This window comes from Dama dama, chromosome 5, assembly GCF_033118175.1.
Source record: "Dama dama isolate Ldn47 chromosome 5, ASM3311817v1, whole genome shotgun sequence".
Taxonomy (NCBI): domain Eukaryota; kingdom Metazoa; phylum Chordata; class Mammalia; order Artiodactyla; family Cervidae; genus Dama; species Dama dama.
In genome coordinates this window covers 24,379,207-24,402,495 of record NC_083685.1, presented here as the reverse complement: position 1 = coordinate 24,402,495, position 23,289 = coordinate 24,379,207, and the positions used below count along the sequence as shown (strand labels likewise).

At 40.1% G+C, this 23,289-nt stretch overlaps 1 protein-coding gene across 2 annotated transcripts in view; it reads right to left on the bottom strand.

Annotated features, from left to right (window-relative positions):
• GLT1D1 (glycosyltransferase 1 domain containing 1) overlaps positions 1-23,289 on the bottom strand; it is a 112,513-nt gene that overhangs the window by 66,601 nt on the left and 22,623 nt on the right. Inside the window, exons 3-5 of one of the 2 annotated variants that reach the window (XM_061140863.1) lie at positions 20,620-20,725; positions 12,705-12,756; positions 2,854-2,925 (exon numbers count right to left, since the gene is read on the bottom strand). In XM_061140863.1, the coding sequence (XP_060996846.1) occupies positions 2,854-2,925; positions 12,705-12,756; positions 20,620-20,725 (230 nt within the window). The remainder of the gene's footprint in view (positions 1-2,853; positions 2,926-12,704; positions 12,757-20,619; positions 20,726-23,289) is intronic. The other variant, XM_061140864.1, reaches the window with a different exon arrangement.

Sequence of the window (23,289 nt, the reverse complement as noted above, 5' to 3'; positions counted from 1 at the left end):
AGAACACCTCTTCTTTAACCAGCCCTAAAGGCTACAACATAGGCTTAGAAAATGTCTATAAGAAGGATATTGAAGTATGGCCAAAAATACACCCAGATGGCATTTTAACTTTAAAGGTAATACAATGTGTTTGACAAAAACAGATTCAATATAATTCTATAAAAATTCGATTCATGAAAGTCCGGCAACATGGAGTTTATAGGCTTGCTGCTGTTTTTGTTAGAACTGTGCTGTGCAGTTAGAAATACATAAAATCCCTTTGGGGACTTCCTTGGTGTTCCAGGGATTAGAGTCCACTTTCCTATGCAGGGGATATGGGTTTGATTCCTGCTGAGGGATCAAGGAACTAAGACCCCACATGCTGTGGGGCAGCTAAGCCTGCACACCACAGGTAAGACCCTACACAGCCAAATAAATAAATAAATATTTATTTTAAAAAAGATATGCAGGATTTTTAGAAATAAATAAATAAACCCCAAAAGCTCCTCTCAAGAAAGCTCTTTTGAGCACAAACAAGATTAATTAATTAAATGAGTATTTCAACTCAATAAACAGAATAAATTGACTCTATCTAGAAACTTCTGGGTGTATCTGCTAATCTTTACCTATGTCTATGAGGATTATTTCCCCAGAATCTGTTGAACCCCCTCAAGTCTGACATAGGCTTTTAAAACATGTCATAAGTGATATCTGAAGATCTTACCTAGGCAAATCAAGAAAATAGAGGCACAATATAAAAGAAATCTGCATCTGAGTTATTTTCAATCACTAAAAAGTGATCAGGCAAAAGCCATTTGGCTTATATTGATTTTGAAAATCATTCTCTATATTAAAATGTTCTAAATACAAATCAGCATTCTTTGCTCAATATTTATTGCTGTTTCAGTTGCCTTGAAATAACATGAGTTGAAGTCCTTACATATATATCATTTCCTTTGCAAGATGAGCTCACCGGTGCATAAAATGATAAAGAAGACTGTGTATATGTGTGTGTGTGTAGGAAGGGTGGAGAAGGAATATTCTCCATTTTTTTCCTCCATTTTTAATGTCTATGAGAAACCATTAACTTAATGTGACCCATTACTAGATATAAAAAGCCAAGGCCCTTTTGGATAAATACTTATAAATATATGGGACTTTGTAACAAACTTAAATACTCATTTATGTCTTTTTATAATGGAATACCAGACAGATGGCAACAACAAAAAGATTTCCCACTCTTTGAAATTAAACTTTACACCAAGTGGAAAGCACGATAAATATTATTGTTAAAAATCTGTGTACAGTTTCATCCTCTACAGGTGGAAAAAACATTAATTTTTATTTTTAATTTCAATACAACTTCTGATGATGGATTTGTTAAAAGTCCTCTAAAGTAGTTATGAATGAGTTCAAAGAAATCTAAAACTCTCGAAATATATCACAAAACACAGAAATTGGGCACTTTTCAGGTGACACAGGTCTCTTCTTTTCTCCTTTTTCTTTTTCTCCCTAGAAATTGTTCTTAAGCAAGGAAAGAAAATAATGCCCCGGGAATTCCTTGATGATCCAGTGGTTAGGATTCAGCTCTTTCACTGACAGGGCCCTGGGTTCAATCCCTGCTTGGGGAACTAAGATCCTGTAAGCTGAGAGGCAAGGCTAAAATATAAAAAAAGAGTTAAAAATAAAAAGGAGGGAGCACGACATTTTCACGGAATTCCTACAACTGAACTAAGCCAAGACTTTTCAAGGAAAGGAAAAAAAATCCATGAATGAGATGAGGGGGAAATCTGAGAACTAAATTGGGGTCCAATTTCAGGGGATCCAATCTGGAACAGGCAATAAAAATGAAACTAAAATAACCCTGGGCAAAATGAATGTGTAACAGGTAATATAGTCCAATGACTCAAGAAATAGGAATGCCAACAGGAAAATCCCCAGGAAGATAAAAAAAAACAAAAAACAGTTAAATCTATGGAGTAAATAATGTGGAATCATTGGTGGTCTGGGGCTTCCCAGGTGGCGCTAGTGGTAAAGAATCTGCCTGCCAATGCAGGAGACATTAGAGACCTGGGGTTCGATCCCTGAGTTGGGAAGATTCCCCTGGAGGAGGGCATGGCAACCCACTCCAGTATTCTTGCCTGGAGAAGCTCATGGACAGAGAAGCCTGGTGGATTACAATCCACAGGGTTGCAAAGAGTCGGACACAATTGAAGCGACTTAGCATGTATGCAGAGATGATTTTATTCATGCACACATTGCTGATTTTATTCAGGAGCTTCCCCTACCGTTCTGTGCCTTAGCAATCTTTTGAATTAGAAGCAATGCTTCAGATCATGCCAAAAGTTTGTGCCCCAGGTCATGGGAAAGGTTAACTTAGAATCTATACTTTGAAATTGATGAGTTTTTCCATCCTTTGGAAAAACTTTAAAACTTTTCAATTCCCAGGGATCTCACATGGGGGGAAAAATGCCAAGAACACTTGCAGTCCTATCAAGAAATCTCTGAAGGAAGCCAATCTTAATAGAAGTTATTAGAAATGATTAGCCTCCTAGGATATGACCAGTCCCCGGAGCCTCCTTTGCAGCCTATTTGCAGGGAAGGCCAGCATTACAAACTAGGGTTTCCAAAGATGAAACAAAGAAAGCGAATGTTTCCTAAGTTTCCACTGTAGTAGAAGCTCTAATAAAAGATGTGGTCTGTGTAGCTTCTGTCAATGTGATTTTTCAAAGAGGATCAGATATAAAGCAGTGGGCCATGCAGGAAGAAGAAGTAATAAGCAATTCTCAGGACAACGAACTTCAACAATTAGGCAAGAGGCAGCCCATTCAGGTTAGAACAGAACTAACACAGACATTGGCCTTTTGAGCTCACCTGTGCCATGAACCGGGCATATGACAGCCAATGAGATCTGTCTGACTTTCTGTATGTCAACTTCCAAAAGAACTGTGATGAGTATAGGTACACAATGAAAGGAAAATTACTCTAAGTATTGCCTAACTGCTTCCAGAAAGTTATTTTTCTTTAAGAAGTGCCAAGGCAGGGTAGATACATCAGGGCTCCAGAGGCAGTGACTCAGTTTCCAAATTAAAAATAAAAAAAACACTAAAAAGTAACAATGCCAGGAAGCTTAGCTCAGCACTAAACTCAGCAAAGAGTACCCATGTGACATGTTGATTGTTCTGAATCTGATAACTGCATCAAGCAATACTGACTCAAGCTCACGATTTTGCAAAAATAGTTAACAAATAAATATTTGAATTTAGAAAAAGTCCTCTTAGCTGAGTACTTATTAGAAAAAAGACATATGAACAGTGCAGTTAAACTTTACACAGGACTGTGGGGTTTTGAACCCAATGGAGACAAATTAAACCACACTCGTTGCTTCTGCAGAGAGAAAAGGCTTCAGTTAAGATTATATCTATACCGAATTTGTTTTTAATTATTCTGGTGAAATAGTTACAATTTCTGGTAAAACCCTGGTGAGTTTAGAGAAAGCATTCTGAACACAGACTAGAATTACAAGTACCCAAATTTGCATTCTGAAGGTCTGTTACTGTGGCAAGAAAGCAAAGTTGTTTTTAGACTAGTTTTAAATTTGTACTATGCCTAGATCACAGTTAGACATGTGTGATGAATCAAATTTCTAAACACACCAAATCAAAGGTAAACTATCACAAAACAACAGAGTAATACTATCCAAAAACATAACCGATGTTGAACTTGGGTGATAAATACTAATGACATAGCAAGCAAACCTAGTAAAAGGCCCCCTGGGACAGTGCTCCCTTACAAAGTAGGCAGAAAATCACATTAAGACTGATATAAACAACACTAAAAAAATAATGACCAGCCCAAACAAAGCCATTCCGATTAAAACAGATAAAACTTTCTTTATCGAAATCCAATCAAACTAATTTGTGCAGAGTCAGAGAGAGGCGGGTAGATGATCATAAACACAACCTCCAAAATAATGTTTCTTTTTTTTTTTTCTTATTGCCTTTTTAAAAAAATTGAAGTATAGCTGATTAGCAGCACTGTATTCATTTCAAGTATACAGCAAAGTGATTCAGTTATACATACATATATTTTTTTTCAGATTCTTTTCCCTTTTAGGTTGCTACAAAATATTGAGATAGTTCCCTGTGCTATACTGTACGTCCCAAAATAACATTTCCAAAGGAATATCCTAGCTTTCTCAGAGAGCTGAAATTAGCTGGTTTGCAAAATAAACTCTCTTTGCTCATTTCTGTTATTATTTCTTCCACTACCAGATACTGTAGAAGAATATGTTTTAGAAATCTTGAACAAGGTGCTTAGCACACGCATGTCTGTGGTATGTTGCACTGTTCAATACTGCAGCTCTGGGCACATGAGTCCACTGGATCCTTGAAGTAGAGCTGGTCTGGATGAAAGTGTGCCCCTCAAGTGTAAAATGCACACTCAATTTCAAATACTTAATATCCCCCCCAAAATTCGAAATATCTCATTGGTCATTTTTATATTGCTCAGGTGTTGAAATCATATTTTGGATATAGTAGGCATGCAGTTAAGAACGTGGCCTTGGGGACTTCCCAGGTGGTCCAGAGGTAAAGAATCTGCCTTCCAATGCAGGGAACACTGGTTGATCCCTGGTCGGGGAACTAAAAATCCCACATACCATGGAGCAACTAAGCCTGTGTGCCACAACTAAGGACTGGTGCAACCAAAAAAAAAAAAAAAAAATTAAGAATGTGGCCTTGGCCAAGACAGGTACTGCTCATGCCCTAGGCTTCTAGAAATAATCTATGTGATTCCTAAGGGCATGTATTGCTTAGGGTGGGGCCAGTCACAGCTAATAGTCTTAGGTGGGGGCTGGCATGCCAGGAAGACCACCCATGTGATGGAAGGTGGGAACTTTGGGTCAAGTGGTATCAATCCACTTGGGAGACTGGATCAACCATGTAGTCAAACAATCAAGTCTATGTAATGAACCCCAGTATAAACTTTGGACACCAAACAAGTGAGCTTCCTGGGCTAGCAAAACTCAGTATATACCGTCTCAGATCAATAACTGGAAGTTAATTCATGTCTCTGCAAATGGCACAATTTCTTTTTCTCATGGCTGAGTAATATTTCATGGTATATATGTGTCACATCTTCTTTACCCATTCCTCTGCTTATGGATATTTAGGTTGCTTCCATGTCTTAGCTGTTGCAAATAGTGCTGCAATAAGCATTGGGATGCATGTATCTTTTGGGATTATGGTTTTCTCCAGGTATATGCCCACCAGTGGGATTGCTGGGTCATATGGCAGTTCTATTTTAAGTCTGCCACACAGAGTGAAGTCAGAAAGAGAAATATTGTATGTTAATGCATATATGTGGAATCTAGAAAAATGGTACAGATGAACCCATTTGCAAAGCAAAAATAGAGACACAGAAGTAGAGAATAAACACCAAGGTGGGGAAGGAGGGAGGGACGAATTGGAAGATTGGGACTGGTGTATCTATACTACTATGTATAAAATAGGTAACTAATGAGAACCTACTGTATGGTTCAGGGAACTCTACTCTGTCCTCTACGGTGATCTAAACAGAAACAAAATTTTAAAAAGGGGGGACATATGTATCATACAGCTGACTCACTTTGCTGTACAGCAGAAATTGACACAAAATTGTAAAGCGACTATACACCAGGAAAAATTGCTTTAAAATGACTGGAGGTTAACATGACCACAGGTGGATAACCAGAGGGCACAGTCTTGGCTCCACCAGGGAGAAGGCCATGGAGGATCAGCCCCTGTGTCTCTACCTTTGGCTGATTTTAGTCTGTATCCTTTCCCAGCAATAAACCTGTGAGTATAATAACACTCAGTGACTTCTGAATCTTGCAAGGAAATTCTCAAACTTGAGGCTGGTTCTGGGGACCCCCTGAACTTGCAGCTGGTATCAAAAGTGAGGGCAGTCTGTGCAGGCTGGCTTATCTTTCACAGGTTGGCTAACTCCAGGAGGTGGATTAGGTAAAACAGATCATTAAAACTGATTTTCCATGTTTCCACTTACTTTTTAAAATGTGGCTACCAGAAAATTTTAAATTAGATCCATGGCCCACCTTTGTAGGTTGCACTGAACTTCTCCTATAGTACTGGTATCAAGGGAATGCCTGTGGGGACTTCCCTGGGGATGCAGTGGTTAAGTGGTGTGAGGACACTGCCAATGCCAGGGGCACAGGTTCAATTCCTGGCCAGGGAACTAAGATCCCACAGGCCACATGGCAGAGGCAAAAAAAAATTTTTTTTAGTAAAATTAGATTTTTTTTTAATAAAATTAAAATTTTTTAAGAGCATGCATGTGTTTTTATACAAATGAAGCTTGAGAAAATATAAGTTTTAGGCCAGCTTTTATGCTCAAAGCTGTATTTATCTACACAGACTCTAATGAAATCACAAAAGCAGTAAGGAACAAAGGCTGTAAATCTTTCTTTCTAATCTGGGATTATTGGAACCTGATTCTGGTCTGATAGTAATTAGAAAGGATTAACTATATTTATACCTGAGCCAAGCCTGCTCACCAAAATAAAGAAGAAAGAATTAAAAACAAAAGCTGGCAGTTCAATAATGAAGAACAAACCTTAATTATTAAAAAACTGCATCACTGTTCAGAACACATAACTACAAACAGTCTTTCCACAAAAACCCATCTCAAAGAATTCCAAAGATATGGCTGAACAGTGAACCTTTATATTATTTCTATATAGTTTTTATTTTTAAAAACTAATCAAATAAAGATACTGAGCTGAACTTTATTGAAAAATCATCCACCAAAACAAACAAAAATTCCAAAAAGCTGTATTTAAAAAAAAAAATAAACAAGTTCACATTAGAATTTAATAACTAACCCCACCACTTTAAACTATAAAAATAAAGTCATCCTTTCTGCTATGAGTTTTTAGGATACTGCTTCTGATATCATCCAAAACCAAACAAGTTTTGCTGACTTCTCCCATTTTTCTTCAAATGCCTTGTTATTATATTTGGGAAAGTATCTTTCTGAAAACAAAGACTGCTAACCCAGGATTAGAGTGTGACTGACCTCCTGGCTGACAGGCAAATGGCCAACTTAATCTTGAAATGAAAGATGATCCTTCCAGGAATTCCCTGGTGGTCCAGTGGTTAGGACTCTGCTCCCACTGCACTGCGGTGGCTCAGGGCTCACTGCAGTGGTCAGGGAACTAAGATCCAGCAAGCCCCTCGGCCCAGCCAAAAGAAAAAAAAAGAGATGACTCTTCATATAGGACACTGCTAGCTATTATCACCAGGACTGCAAAGTCGGCCCCAAATGTAATTGAACTATGCGTTTAACACTGCTTTCTCATCATCACGTCTAAAAGTTAATCCCATCTAAGAATAATCATTTCCACGCTTGGAGTATCACTTGACACTGCTGCCTCCTACATATGTTATCTCCAGCTGTGCTCCTTTCTGACCACAGCTGGATAGTTACGCCTCAGGTTCCATCTTTGTCTCTAATTCAATGTGTCTGTAACTCAAAGGCGCCATACCCCTCCCTTTCCTCATCTAAACTCCTTGACTCAAGTTCTTCCAACTTATTCATAAAATGTTAACATCCCTGAGGCCCTTTTTATTCTTCCTTACACACTATGATCTTCCTGCCCACAAGTGGATCCATAACAGGCAGCTTACATTAAAAAAAAAAAAAAAAAAAAAAAAGCTTTTACCCAAGGAATATTTGCAGGTTCAGTTCAGTTCAGTTCAGTAGCTCAATCGTGTCTGACTCCTTGCGACCCCATCAATCGCAGCATGCCAGGCCTTCCTGTCCATCACCAACTCTCGGAGTTTACTCAAACTCATGTCCATTAAGTAGGTGATGCCATCTAACCATCTCATCCTCTGTCGTCCCCTTCTCCTCCTGCCTTTAATCTTTCCTAACATCAGGGTCTTTTCAAATGAGTCAGCTCTTCGCATCAGGTGGCCAAAATACTGGAGTTTCAGTTTCAGCATCAGCCCTTCCAATGAATATGCAGAGTTGATTTTCTTTAGGATGGACTGGTTTGATCTCCTTAGAGCCCAAGGGACTCTCAAGAGTCTTCTCCAACACCACAGTTCAAAAGCATCATTTCTTCTGCACTCAGCTTTCTTTATAGTCTAATTCTCACATCCACACACGACTACTGGAAAAACTGTATTTGCAGGTAAATGGCACATAAGCTCAGGTAAATGGAATGGTCACTCTGTGTGCACCTAAAACTATCACAGCATTATTCATCATCAATACTCCAACATAAAATAAAAAGTTTAAAAAAACACATAATGAAACAGAAAGCATTCATCAAATTTTAATGCTTCTTAGGGGACTTTTATTGGGCCCAACCGAAGGGGTTTATAGACTCAAAAACTGGAAGCTGACCACCACAATCAGTTGTTCAGAACAAAAGCTGGGTTGGAAAATTAAAACAGTAAAGTGGCATGGTGGTTGTGATTTTTTAAAATATTCCAGAAAAATGAAGTGTGTGTGTGTGTGTGTGTGTAGGAGTTGCAAGTAGAGAATGAGAGCAGATTAAATAAGGATTGGAGAATGGTAAGCAGATAGTAGGTATATAGGTTTTCACCCTACCATTCTTGCTACTTTTGTGCATGCTTGGGCATTTCTATAATAAAAAGTTTTAAAGAAGGATCCAAAAAAAAAAAAAGAAGAAGAAGAAGGATCCATTCCTGACAGTCAACTGGACAAAAATGTATTGAATGGGAGGTGTTAAGCTACCGGGGTAATGGGGTGAACCATATCTGGTCTCTAACCTCAAAGAGCTCACAACTACACGGGGAGAAAAGCAAAGGAAGGAAGCGTTATAATCATAAGGGATAAACGCTAACTATGGCGGATTATTAAAATGGGCCACAGATCACCCCCTCCCTGAATCCAAGCTTTTTCAAGGCTATCTTGAAGATCATCCTGTAATGAGGTAGAGATAATGTCTCCATTCTTGACCTGCTCTGGCCGACAGGAGCAAACATCACAGAGGCAGAAGCGTGCAGCCAGCTCATTCACTGGTGCCTGTGCTCTCCTGCCACTGAGCTTAATACAGGGCAGTAGACCACAGAGAGAGACAGCAAGTGTCCCAGCCAGCCCAGCTGAGGGGCTCCAGCATGTGAGCAAAGCCACACTGGAACACCCAGCCTTGCTGAGCTGACCGCAGCCAGAAATGCCCAGACAACACAAAGAATGCATGATAAATGTTTGTCTTAAAGCACTACATTTGATGAGCTTTGTTACATAGCAAAAAATAACTGATACAGCAGTGAACAGATCTCTACCCATTTTGAAGACACGTAGATTTTATGGAAAAAGGTGCCATTTAAATTGAGAAGTTAAGGGAGCCCAACCTGGTGCTCTGTGATGACCTACAGTAGGGGTGGGAGGGTAGGGTGGAAGGGAAGCTCAAGGGGGAGGGATATATGTATACACACATATAGTTATGACTGGCAGGAACCAATGTTGTATGGCAGGAGCCAATACAACACTGTACAGCAATTATTCTCCAATTAAAAAATGTTAAAAAATTGAGAAATTAGAGAAAGGGGGGGGTCGACTCATGGGGGAGAAATATGCTTCAACAAGGAAAAGCCTTCTTTTATGTCTGGCTTAACAGAAGACGGACTTCCCTCGTGACTCAGATGGTAAAGCATCTGTCTAAAATGCGGGAGACCCAGGTTTGATCCCTGGGTTAGGAAGATCCTCTGGAGAAGGAAATGGCAACCCACTCCAGTACTCTTGCCTGGAAAATCCCATGGACAGAGGAGCGAGGTAGGCTATAGTCCATGGGATCACAAAGAGTCAGACACGACTGAGCGACTACACTTTCTTTAACAGAAGACAGCTGGAGTCTCATATTTGCTACTCTATTCAATCTGTTTCCATATGTTGTTTAGGCTGAAGTATAGAAAGAAAATTCTGCTTCTTGCTGATAGGTAGTTGAAATGGGGAGGAGTATTTTAATCTGAGCCTTTCCTGAGCCTTTTCAGATCATTATGGGTTTTATTCTTGGATATGACACCAAACACTTGCTCTTTGGAAGAAAAGCTATGATCAACCTAGACAGCATATTAAAAAGCAGAGCCATTATTTTGCCGGCAAAAGTCTGTTTAGTCAAAGCTGTGGTTTTTCCAGTAGCCATGTATGGATGTGAGAGTTGGACTGTAAAGAAAGCTGAGCACTGAAGAATTGATGCCTTTGAACTGCGGTACTGGAGAAGACTCTTGAGAGTCCCTTAGGCTACAAGGAGATCCAACCAGTCCATACTAAAGGCAATCAGTCCTGAATATTCATTGGAAGGACTGATGCTCAAGCTGAAACTCCAATACTCTGGCCACCTGATGCAAAGAACTGACTCATTGGAAAAGACCCTGATACTGGGAAAGATTGAAGGCGGGAGGAGAAGGGGACAACAGAGGATGAGATGATTGGATGGCGTCACTGACTCGATGGACATGAGTTTGAACAAGCTTTGGGAGTTGGTGATGGACAGGGAAGTCCATGAGGAAGTCCACTGGCGTACAGCAGTCCATGGGGTCACAAAGAGTCAGACACGACTGAGCGACTGAAATGATGACACCAAAATGCAACAAATGGTTATTTCTTAAATGTGAGTTGCAAGACGGAACCTGAAATTACATCACATTCTGATATATTAAAATCCACAGGTCTATCTTGCACTTTGATGGTTCTGTTATCTATGCATCGTTCTGTAGTGCCACCTATTTGTCTTTTGAAAAATATGGATTGACTGAGTGACAGAGGTCTTCCTAACATGGAACCATTTCATTAAACAGCATCCAAAAAAAAAAAAAAAAGTCTCATTTGTTAACATGACCACTGATCTCATCAGGAACGGCTGCATGGGGAAGCAGTCTGCCTCTTGGCAGCTTGTGTGGCTGCTCAGCCTCTCAGTCACCCCCAATGCTTTGCCATCCCATGGTCTATAGCCCACCAGGCTCTTCTGTCCTTGGGATTTTCTACCAAACTCTATAATTTTTGCTTGAAAATTCAAATGGTATCACTGGCAACAAATACTACTCGTTATTTTTCTGGAAGCGACTTCACTCAATTGTCTCATTTTTAAGGAAATGACTAAATGACTGCCAGGTGCCCAAGTCTGAGGAAACATAATTTGGCTACCAGTCTTTCAGATTAAAAAAAAAAAAATCCTATGAAGAAGTAACTGGTTCAGTCTACAACCCCAACATCCCACCAGGGCTTTTGCTCAAGATAACCCCATCCTTCACTCAGACCCAGCAGAAACAGCTGATATATACTTCCCGTGTCATCACACAAAACATTTTAAAAAATGTATTCCAAGGTTAATATTTGAGAAAATCAATAATTTTTATGCTTCATTGAGGACATTCTTAAGCGAAACTGGCTGTTGTTTTTTAACTATGAGTGGGTGGTGGTGAATAATCCATGGGTACCTCTGCCTTCATGAGGATGAAGGCATCAGTGTTTTCCTCACCTGTGCTCTCCACATGGTGAAAAACGTTTTTGCTTTTCACCTGATAAAGTCTGAGCATTATGAAGGAAATTGATTTGACTCTGTAGAGATCCTGAGAGAGTCCCGGGGAAAGCCCTTTGAGAACCACTGGTCCATCACTGCTGTAAGGCCGATGAATAGTCAAACTGATACAGACATGAAACTAGCAGCCAGGAAGTTTGCTGTTTTTCATTCATTACATTGCACTGAAAAATGTCCCCTCAGATTCTCTGCCTGGGGGGTTTGAGGTGGAGAAGAAGAAAAAAAAGACTCTCCCCACTCTGGCTGCAGGGGATCTTCAAGAGCATGCGGTACTCTGGGCTTTGGTAAAGGACCACCATTCCCACAAAAGACTGTGTTTGCCCTTGTTGCATTGTAACCATTTCCAAGCATAAGGTTTTATGAGTTGAAATCCTATAGATAAAGAATGCACATAGCCAGCAAAATGCCACCGACAGGAATAATGCTTCCAGATGACAAGGGTGTAAGTGTTGTGCACAATGATTGGCTGGCAAAGCCCAGGGGCCAGCAATCCTGGTGGCCCAGGCACACTGCAGGGGTTCACCACCTGAGAAAATAGCCTCGTGCCTACGGTTCACCCAAGGAAAGTGGCATTTCGGCTGGCTTTTATCTCTAGTTTTGCATACACCAGCTCCACCAGGGCTCTACAGAGGATTTAGACTCCTGCCAGCTCCTCTCACCTGTCCCCTAAGTTGTAATGAATTCAGAAAGTCAATAAGGGCATTAACTTGCAGAGCGACAAAGCCCTCTGCTTGTTAATGCTCTTCAAATAAGAGCCCAGCCTAGGAAACTCCAGGTGCCACCTATGGGGCTACTTGTGCAATCAGATTTTCTCAATGTGTACGAGGATGCTGCAACTTTTACAGTGTGATTTGTAAACCATTGCATCTGAGCACACAAAAGAAGAACTGACAAAGCATGAAAACTGGGTATTGGGCTATTTTTGCTATTCAATTAGAACATCAGAAAAAAAAAATCAGTGAAGGTTTAAGAGTACCTACGCAAATTAAAAAAAAAAAAAGTCAATATATGAGAAATATAATACACCGTGATGGCCTCCAAGGATGGGCAGTGCCGATAGGAAGTTTGTCAGATCTTTAATAAAACTGCCTTCCTGTTCTCCAATCCTGCAACTTCGCCAGCACTGCCCAAATCAAAACACGAAAGGAACACCTACCCACTGTCTTTGTGCCATTTCCTTCATCGACTCCGTGAAAGCGACAGCAAATCTAGGAAAGTGAACAAAAAGAATGATAACAATTAGGGCAGAATCTAATTAACATAACTGAGAAACAGCGCTCTGGAACAAATGGTGAGAGACAGGTGAGAAGCGGAATTTACAGCGCAATCAATCTTTATTAGTCATGGTCGTTGGCTATTAGGTCTCATCTCCACTCACATCCAAAAAAAGAAGTTGTGTGGGCAGGAAATAAACAAATGAAGCTCAAAGCTTCCTATTTTTCTTGCTCCTTTATGGAAGGAGAGAGAAGCAGAGATAACGATAGAAAGCAAGATGGATGAGAGAAGCAAGGAGCTTCTTAATATTCAGGGGCAGGATATGTGGTTCACTGGCTTCGCTAAAGGAAGACTAGGCTGAAGTGCTCAAGATTTATTGAATGTTCATGGACAAAGAATGTGAATGTCCCCACTCATTGAGAGTTGCATGTTTCCAGAAGCAGGATTGGGTACCCACAGAATGAACCAGGTATGGAGCCAGAAAGTAAGAGAGTTCAAAATACAGAGAGGGCTCGTCAAAAGGATGCAGAAGTCAACTCAAAATATCTCCGATGGCCATGGCTGGGGTGATTTGGGCACCAAAAAAAGTAATAGGAGCTACAGAGTCAAATATTGAGTTGGCCAAAAATTCATTCTGTAAGAGTGAAGTAAGCCAGAAAGGAAAATACCAATACAGTATACTAACACATATATACGGAATTTAGAAAGATGGGACAGCAAAAGAGACACAAGTGTATAGAACAGTCTTTTGGACTCTGTGGGAGAGGGTGAGGATGGGATGACTTGGGAGAATGGCATTGAAACATATATATTATCAAGTGTGAAACAGATCGCCAGTCCAGGTTGGATGCATGAGACAAGTGCTCAGGGCTGGTGCACTGGGAAGACCCAGAGGGATGGGATGGGGAGGGAGGTGGGAGGGGGGTTCAGGATGGAAAACACATGTACACCCATGGCAGATTCATGTCAGGGTATGGCAAAACCATTACAATCTTGTAAAGTAATTAGCCTCCAATTAAAATAAATACATTTATTTAAAAAAATTTATTCTGTAAGATGGCATGAAAAAACCCAGACAAACTTTTTGGCCAACCCAATAAAATAAAATAAATAGCCATGAGTCCATGTTGATGTAACTGCATAAATAATTGAACAAGTAACTAGGGTCAAACAGACAACTCTTCCTTGTAGTAGAATTCCAATTAACCAATGTAGGAGTGGTAAAAATAGAAAATCATTATTATACAAAACAGCACAGTAAAAAATGTTGCAACAAAGTGCCATTAATAGGGAATTCCCTGGCAGTTGAGTGGTTAGGACTTGGTGCTTCTATGGTCAGGACCCAGATACAATCCCTGATTGGAAAATTAAAGCCCTGCAAGCTGCACACACAGCATAGTCAACAAAAAGAGTCATTATTATGTGATTCTTCCCCTGTGGCATGACCCAGAAAGGGGAGCTTGTATTCCCCTGTCTGTGTCTTCTCCAAGCCTTCCCTTCTCCCCTCCCACTTTTACAACCAGCAACCGATCCCAGACATAGCCAATCGCATGCCCCTTACTTAAGGGAGAAATATGGAATCCTTCCCTTTGTGTATGTTAAACATGAGCGAGGAGGACCAGACCACATTAAATCTTGCATCTGAGTCCAGTAGGCATTGGAGAATCCAGGGAGATGCTCTCTATGCCCCCCACAAACATTGACGAAAAGATAAAATCAACTGTATTCTAAGGCCATCAACTTTTTTTTAAAAAATGAGGATAAAAAGGAGAGACAAGCAGCTAAACAGCAGTTACAAGGAGTGTAGAAACCTTCAATGGTGGAAAAAATGCAAAAATGAGAAACTTAAGAACCAAACAAAGAACATCTTTCACATCTGCTATTATTATTTTCCACTAGTAGTCACACAACTACCAGAACGTCTGCAAGATGTTAGGGCACCCCACATGGCCAGTGACAGCCTCACACTGTCAAAAAAGAAAAGATCCCAAGAACCGAGAAGAGCCATTGAACAGAGAATGAGGTCAGTGACGCTAAGACTGCATTGTATCCCATAACAGCATTGATGAATACATGCACAAGTGCAGTCCTCAGGCTTTTGTGGAAAGGGAAATCCACTCATTTTGGCAAGCCTGACACTCTCCCTTCCTGTGAGAATGTCAGCTCCACATGTGCTGGAACACTGCTCTGCTCACATCCACCGCCCCAGCCCCTTGGAGCGTCTGGCACCCAGAAGGCAAAAATATCTGCCGGCTGAATGAGTGATTAAGCAAGAGCAGGAACAGTGTTGCCCTAAATTCCAACAGGAAACAGGTGAGGGTGAGAAAAGAGTGGAGAGAGGGAGAAAAGAAACGAAAAATGTCCCAAGTGTGCAGAGCGGACTCTGTGCATCATAGCCCGGAAGCTGACGGTGACTGTTCCTACCTACGTAATGGTCCCCACCATCACATCCTGCTCATTCAACACCCAGGATGAGGCATCAGTAGGAGCTACAGCATATTTAAGACAACAGGGAAGGATGAGATTCTTGGGAGGGTTTTCATCAAAGGTGCACGGGAAAATGTTCCAGGAGTCAGGAGGGTCAACTGGAATTAACTTGCCAGACATGTCATTTATTTCAGAGCTACACATAACAGTCTTTATTGTGGCCCCTTATTTAGAAACAGTAGCCCTGGCTTTACACTCACCTAACAAATAACCTTTTAAAAGAGTTCCTAGCCCAAAGATCCTCAGAAGAAAAAGACATTTAAAATAACATGTGCTAAGTCACTTCAGTCATGTCTGACTCTGTGCAACTCTATGAACTGTAGGCTGCAAGGCTCCCCAGCCATAGCATTCTCCAGGCAAGAATACTGGAGTGGGTTATTTCCTCATTTCAACTATTTACAATAGGCAAGACATGGAGACAACCTACACATCCATCAACAGACGAATGGATAATGAAAATGTGGTACATACGTATATTGGAATATTACTTGGCCACAAAAAAGAATGAAATAACGTCATTTGCAACAACATGGATAGGCCTGGAGATTATCATACTAAGTGAAGTCAGTCGGACAGAGAAAAGCAAATATGTAATGTCACTTTTATGTGGAATCTAAAATTTGACAGAAATGAACTTATCTATGAAACAGAAACAGACTCAGGGACATAGAGAACGAACTTGTGGTTGCCAAGGCGGGGGGATGGATGGGGAGGTTGGGCTTAGCAGATACAAACTATCATATATAAAATGGATAAACAATAAGGTCCTCCTGTATGGCACAGGGAACTATATTCAGTATTCTGTGATAATCTATACCAGAAAAGAATATTAAAAAGGATGTACATGTGTATAACTGAATCACTTTGCTTTACAGCAGAAATTAACACAACATTGGAAATCAACTATACTTGAGTAAAAAATAAAAGAAATACTATCTGAGGTAACCATAAACAGAAACACATATCTTAGGAAAAATATAAAAATTACCACTTTTGCACTTTTTTTGAATACTGCCATTTCAAAACATATTTACATTGACAAAGAATTCTGTTTGTCAAAAACATCTTCAGTAACACTAAGTAGCTCAAAAGCCATATGAAATTACTGGCATTCAACCATTTTTGACCTACAAAACAGTAATTTAGTGTGGTTTAACCTACTAATGTGCTATAGATTTCATAATCGTGGAAGTATTTATGAGGCAATTCATTCCATACAAACAACTGCATTTTCTTGCAAGGTTAAGTTTTTCTAATAGGCACCTGGATGAGCCTTCACTAAGCAATTTTCACTAGTTTCAAATACTCCTTATTTAATTTTTGTATTTATAACTACCAAATACTTATTACGGTGTTCAGAAGCCAAAAAAGTGGGTGCTAAAATAAGTTCGCATACTATACCATACAGGAAAAAGAGTTTTATTTTATTTTATTTTATTTTTGCTGTTTTATAATGTGCTTTAATTTTTTTTTCATTTATTTTTATTAGTTGGAGGCTAATTACTTTACAATATTGTAGTGGTTTTTGTCATACATTGACATGAATCAGCCATGGATTTACAAGTATTCCCCATCCCGATCCCCCCTCCCACCTCCCTCTCCACCCGACTCCTCTGGGTCTTCCCAGTGCACCAGGCCTGAGCACTTGTCTCATGCATCCAGCCTGGGCTGGTGATCTGTTTCACCCTAGATAATATACATGTTTCGATGCTGTTCTCTCGAAACATCCCACCTTTGCCTTCTCCCACAGAGTCCAAAAGTCTGTTCTGTACATCTGTGTCTCTTGGAAAAAGAGTTTTAAATACTAAAAAAGTTGAGGGAATTTCCTGGTGGTCCAGTGGTTAGGACTCCGAGCTTCCACTGCAGAGGGTACAGGTTTGATCCCTGGTCTAGCAATTAAGATCTTGTTTGTTGCATGGCAAGGCCAATCAATAAATAAAATTTAAAAGTTGAAAAGTATACCTTATAGAAAAAATGTAAGTATTCACATAAACACCTGTCATAAAGCTAGACAAGTTCAATACTTTGTTCTATAAAAAACTGTGCTGTATCATGTCAGACAAAAAATCTATGATTCATGCAATTTCCCTGCCCACTAACTTCAATCAATAGCTCCCAAATAAAAATCAATGTGTGTTTTAGTAATAACACAATGAATAATGCTAATGATAATATCATAAGATGATTCATTCCATACTGTTTCTCCCAAGAAGAATGATTTTCCTTCTAAAAGACAATGCATTACAGACTGAAGGAATCTAAAGACATTAAAATTTTAGGGTGTAAAAACAACAACAAGAAGAAAACTTACAGTGATACATCACCTTTCAAGGCGAGCTAGCACTGTTTTCATGCCTTTATTTATTGTAAAACACACACACAAACACAGAGGGTACTCCTTATGTTAAAAAGGTTGCATTGCCACATTTGTTTCCAGGAAGTCTTCAGGAAGAAGTTGGGTCTTGCAACGCAATTACATCCAACTGTGACCCTAGTTTTAAGGAGCAAGACTGACACGTATCTTAACCAAAAGACACTGGGGGTGCCAAGTTTCAACAGTACATGAACCATGAACTTCCAGATGTTCAAGTTAATTTTAGAAAAGGCAGAGGAACCAGAGATCAAGTTGCCAACATCCACTGGATCACCGAAAAAGCAAAAGAGTTCCAGAAAAACCTCTATTTCTGCATTACTGACTATGCCAAAGCCTTTGACTATGTGGATCACAACAAACTGTGGAAAACTCTTAAACAGATGGGAATATCAGACAACCTGACCTGCCTCCTGAGAAATCTGTATGCAGGTCAAGAAGCAACAGTTAGAACTGGACATGGAACAACAGACTGGTTCCAAATTGGGAAAGGAGTATGTCAGGCTGTATATGTCACCCTGCTTATTTAACTTATGTGCAGAGTACATCATGAGAAATGCTGGACTGGATGAAGCACAAGCTGGAATCAAGACTACCGGGAGAAATATCAATAACCTCAGATATGCAGATGACACCACCCTTATGGCAGAAAGTGAAGAACTAAAGAGCCTCTTGATGAAAGTGAAAGAAGAGAGTGAAAAAGTTGGCTTCAAACTCAACATTCAGAAAATGAAGATCATGGTATCTGGTCCCATCACTTCATGGCAAATAGATGGGGAAACAGTGGAAACAGTGACAGACTTTATTTTGGGGGGCTCCAAAATTACTGCAGATGGTGAGTGCAGCCGTGAAATTAAAAGACGCTTGCTCCTTGGAAGAAAAGTTATAACCAACTTAGCATATTAAAAAGCAGAGACATTATTTTGCCAACAAAGGTCCATCTAGTCAAGGCTATGGTTTTTCCAGTAGTCATGCATGGATATGAGAGTTAAACTATAAAGAAAGCTGAGCACCAAAGAATTGTTGCTTTTGAACTGTGGTGTTGGAGAAGACTCTTGAGAGTCTCTTGAACAGCAAGGAGATCCACCCAGTCCATCCTAAAGGCAATCAGTCCTGAATATTCATTGGAAGGACTGATGCTAAAGCTGAAACTCCAATACTTTGGCCACCTGATGCGAAGAACTGACTCATTGGAAAAGACCCTGATGCTGGGAAAGATTGAAGGCAGGAGGAGAAGGGGACAACAGAGGATGAGATGGTTGGACGGCATCACTGACTCAATGGACATGAGTTTGAACAAGCTTTGGGAGTTGGTGATGTACAGGGAAGCCTGACGTGCTGCAGTCCATGGGGTCGCAAAGAGTCGGATACAACTGAGCAAATGAACTGAACTGAACTGAACTATGCTGTACAATAGAACTTGGAGTTCTGTCCTTGGTATGGATCAGAAATGGGACAATTATTTTTGAAGAGGCCAGGATTCCCTAACCACAGTTCCTTAGCCACAGAAGGGTTACAGATGAGCCACAAAAAATCCAAGGCTGGCCACATACTGGGGACATGGAAACAACCTAAATACACATCAATAGACAAATGGATACATAAAATGTAGCATGTGACTTCCCTCGTGGTTCAGGGAAGAATCCACCTGCCAATGCAGGGGACAGGGGTTGGATCCCTGGTGGGGCAAGATCCCACATGCCACAGAGCAACAAAGCCCATGGGCTCCAACCACTGAGTCCACATACTGTAACAGAAAGTAGCTTCCACTCGCCCCAACTAGAGAAAGCCTGTGTGCAGCCAGGAAGACCCAGAGCAGCCAAAAATAAATAAATAAAATTTTTTAAAAAAGAAAAGAAAACGTGGCATGCACATACAGTAGAATACCATTCAGCCTCTAAGAAGGAGAACATACGGCCGTCTGCAACAACATGGATGAACCTGGGGCATACTTAGGCTCAGAGAAACAAGCCAGACGTTGATGGACAAATGGGGGGGGGGGGCAGGGTGACTCCACCAATATGGGGCATCTAAAATAGGCAAACTCAAAGAAGCATGAGTAAGATGAAAGAAGGTAGGGGAGGGAGAAACAGGAAGGTATTAGCCAAAGGGCACAAAGTTTCAGGAACTTCCCTGGTGGGCCAGTGGTTAGGACTCCATGCTCCCCACTGCAAGGGGCACTGGTTCCATCTCTGGTTGAGGAACTAAGAGAATAAATCTTAAGCATTTAAGTAAATCTCACCATAAGGGGGAAAAAAAAATCTCTTTTCTATTTAATTAAATTTGTAGCTATATGAGATGATGGATGTTCACTAAATTTGCTGTGATAATCATTTCAAATCAAATCATTATGCCATTCACCCCTGATGGCTCAGTCAGTAAAGAAGTTGCCTGCAATGCAGGAAAGCTGGGTTCAGTTCCTGGGTTGGGAAGATCCTTGGGAGAAGAAAATGACAACCCATTCTAGTATTCTTGCCTGGGAAATCCCATGGACAGAAGAGCCTGGCAGGTTAAGGTCCACAGGACTGCAACAGTCAGACAGGACTTAGCAAGAAACCACCATCTTAAACGGATACAGTTCTGCATGTCAATTATATCTCAATAAAACTGTAAAAATGAAAACATTCGACTTGGGCATTTGCATTCTACCTGATGCAAAGTTGACCCTAAATTGTGTGCTAATAAATCTTGAGTTTACCCTTATTCACTCTTAGCAATAATTCTCTCTCTTCCACCGCAAGAAACATTCTAAGAACATTCATCCAATATTAACTCAAGTCAAAGAATTGTTCAAGACCAGTAACTTGTTTACAATGACTATTCCTGGTAAAATGAACATGTGCTGACTGAATGAAAAAATGAAAGAAAGAAAGAAATTGGTTTTTTAGGGTAAGATATAAACCTCCCAAACTACTGGTTTACTCCATCGTTTTGTGTTAATGAATTTTATCCAAAAGGGTTAAACGCTTAACTCCTGTGAAATTCTCTTAAGTATTACCTGGCTTCTTCAAGGACTTTTCCCATCACTTTGTTTTTATCTCCCTGGTTAACATCTTCATTTAAATCAGTTCCACCAAAGATGATTCCAAAAGGAATTCCATTACCTGCAAAATTAGGACACAACAGTTTACCTTTAAAACACCCTCTCAGTAATTATCCCCAAGCATTGATAGAAAAAACCAAAGTTCCCAAAATATATGGACTATGTCATGTTGTTTGTTCAATTACATCTAACTCTCCTGAATAGGATAGCTATCACCATTGTGAACATGACATGGGGTTAATCATGTGAGACAAGGCCATTTTAAATCAACATGCTTTAAATTTTAACATATGAAAAATGTTGTTAGCCTCCATCTATCAAAGTCAAGTATAATCATAACTCAAAAAGACACATGTACCCCAGTGTTCACTGCAGCACTATTTACAATATTTAGGACATGGAAGCAACCTACGTATCCACTGATACATGAATTGATAAAGAAGTTGTGATCTCACTGAGGAAAACAGAATTGAAAGAGACACGTATACCCCAATGTTCATCACAGCACTGTTTACAATAGCTTGGACATGGAAGCAACCTAGATAAATTGGTAGATAAATGGATAAATGGATAAGAAAGCTGTGGCACATATACACAATGGAATATTACTCAGCTATTAAAAAAAAAACGCAGTTGAGTCAGTTCTAATGAGGTGGATGAAACTGGAGCCTATTATACAGAGTGAAGTAAGTCAGAAAGAAAAATACCAATATAGTATATTAATGCATATATATGGAATTTAGAAAGATGGTAACGATGACCTTATGTGCAAGACAACAAAAGAGACAGATATAAAGAATAGACTTTTGGACTCTGTGGGAGAAGGCGAGGGTGGGATGATTAGAGAGAATAGCACTGAAACATGTATATTACCATATGTGAAATAGACCACCAGTCCAGGTTCAATGTTTGACACAGGGCACTCAAAGCTGGTGAACTGGGACAACCCAAAGGAATGGGATGGGGAGGGAGGTGTGAGGGGGTTTCAGGATGGGGGGGACACATGTATACCCGTGGCTGATTCATGTCAGTGTATGGCAAAAACCACCACAATATTGTAAAGTAATTAGCATCCAATTAAAATAAATTAATTTTTTAAGTTGTGATATATATATGTATATGTATACATATATATAATAATGGAATATTATATATATAATAATGGAATATTACTCAGCCACAAAAGTAATGAAATGGAGTCAATTGTAGTGATGTGGATGAACTCAGAGTCTGTCATACAGAGTGAAGTCAGTCAGGAAAAGAATAACAAATATTGTATGTTAATGCATGAGGTTTCCCCATGGCTCAGTGGTAAAGAATCTGCCTGCTAATGCAGGAGATGAAGGTTTGATCCCTGGATTGGAAAGAACCCCTGGAGGAGGAAATGGTAATCCATTCCAGTATTACTGCCTGGGAAATCCCATGGACAAGAGGAGTTTGATGGGCTACAATCCATGGGGGTCACAAAAGAGTTGGACATGACTTAGTGACTAAACAACAGCAATATTAACTCAAATATCTGGAAGCTAGAAGTATAGAATTGATGAATCTATTTGCAAGGCAAGAACAGAGACACAGATGTAGAGAATGAACACGTGGACATAGCCGGGAAGGAGAGGGTGGGATGAATTGATAGAGCAGCACTGACATATGTATACTACCAGGTGTAAAATAAACAGCTAGTGGGACTATGCTGAAGAGCGCAGGGAACTCAGCTTGGTGCTCTGTGATGGCCTAGAGGGGTGGGATGCGGTAGGCGGGAGTGAGGCTCAGCAGGGGGAGGATATATGTATACGTATATCAAACAGGTAATTCACATTTGTTGTGCAGCAGAAACTAACACCACAGTGTAAACCAATTGTCCTCCAATTAAAAATAAAAATTAAAATAAACAAAGAAAGCCAAGTGTACCGTCCCTGGGAAATGGGTTAATCTGGAACTGCTGGTGTTTATGATGGAAAAAGAAGGCTTCAAATGTAGACCTGCTGTTCATGAGATCAGCCACCATGACGGCGAGGAACCAGGAGGGAAAGGAAAGAGACATAGACTGTATCTTCCAGGAACATGCAGTATGATAAATCACGGAGGGCACAAATGTATGGGAACCAAAAATATCTGAGATGCTGCGAATGTCAAGTGCAAAAAGATTCCACCCCCTCCCCCCAGGAGCATATTTATTCTGACTGATGAGCCCTAAACTGATGGAAGGCACATTTCCTGCCTTGGTAATCTCAAAAGGCATGGAGCATGCACAGATCAAGTTAAACAACGTGCTCATCAAATAGGGCTTCCCAGAAGGACTTCCAAAGGTCAATAAAAATTTCAAAAGAGCAAAAGCAAACCACTAAACAGACCAGATCTAATTTGAGTTCATACTGGGGTTTCTCAAACAAACCATCGCTACAGAGATTTCAACATTGCAGCGAAAAGGTAGTGATCTTTCCTTGTATTTACCTTAGAAGTCTTTTGTCATGAAAAGGAGCAGATTTTATCTTTTTTCTTTCTGGTAAAGTGCCTCTCACTTCACAGCCTTTAGATACTAAGCACTCTGACAACACACAGGAGGTACAGAAAGGCAGTAAGTAAAAAATTCAAATGAAAACTTTAAAAAGGAATTTAAGTTAA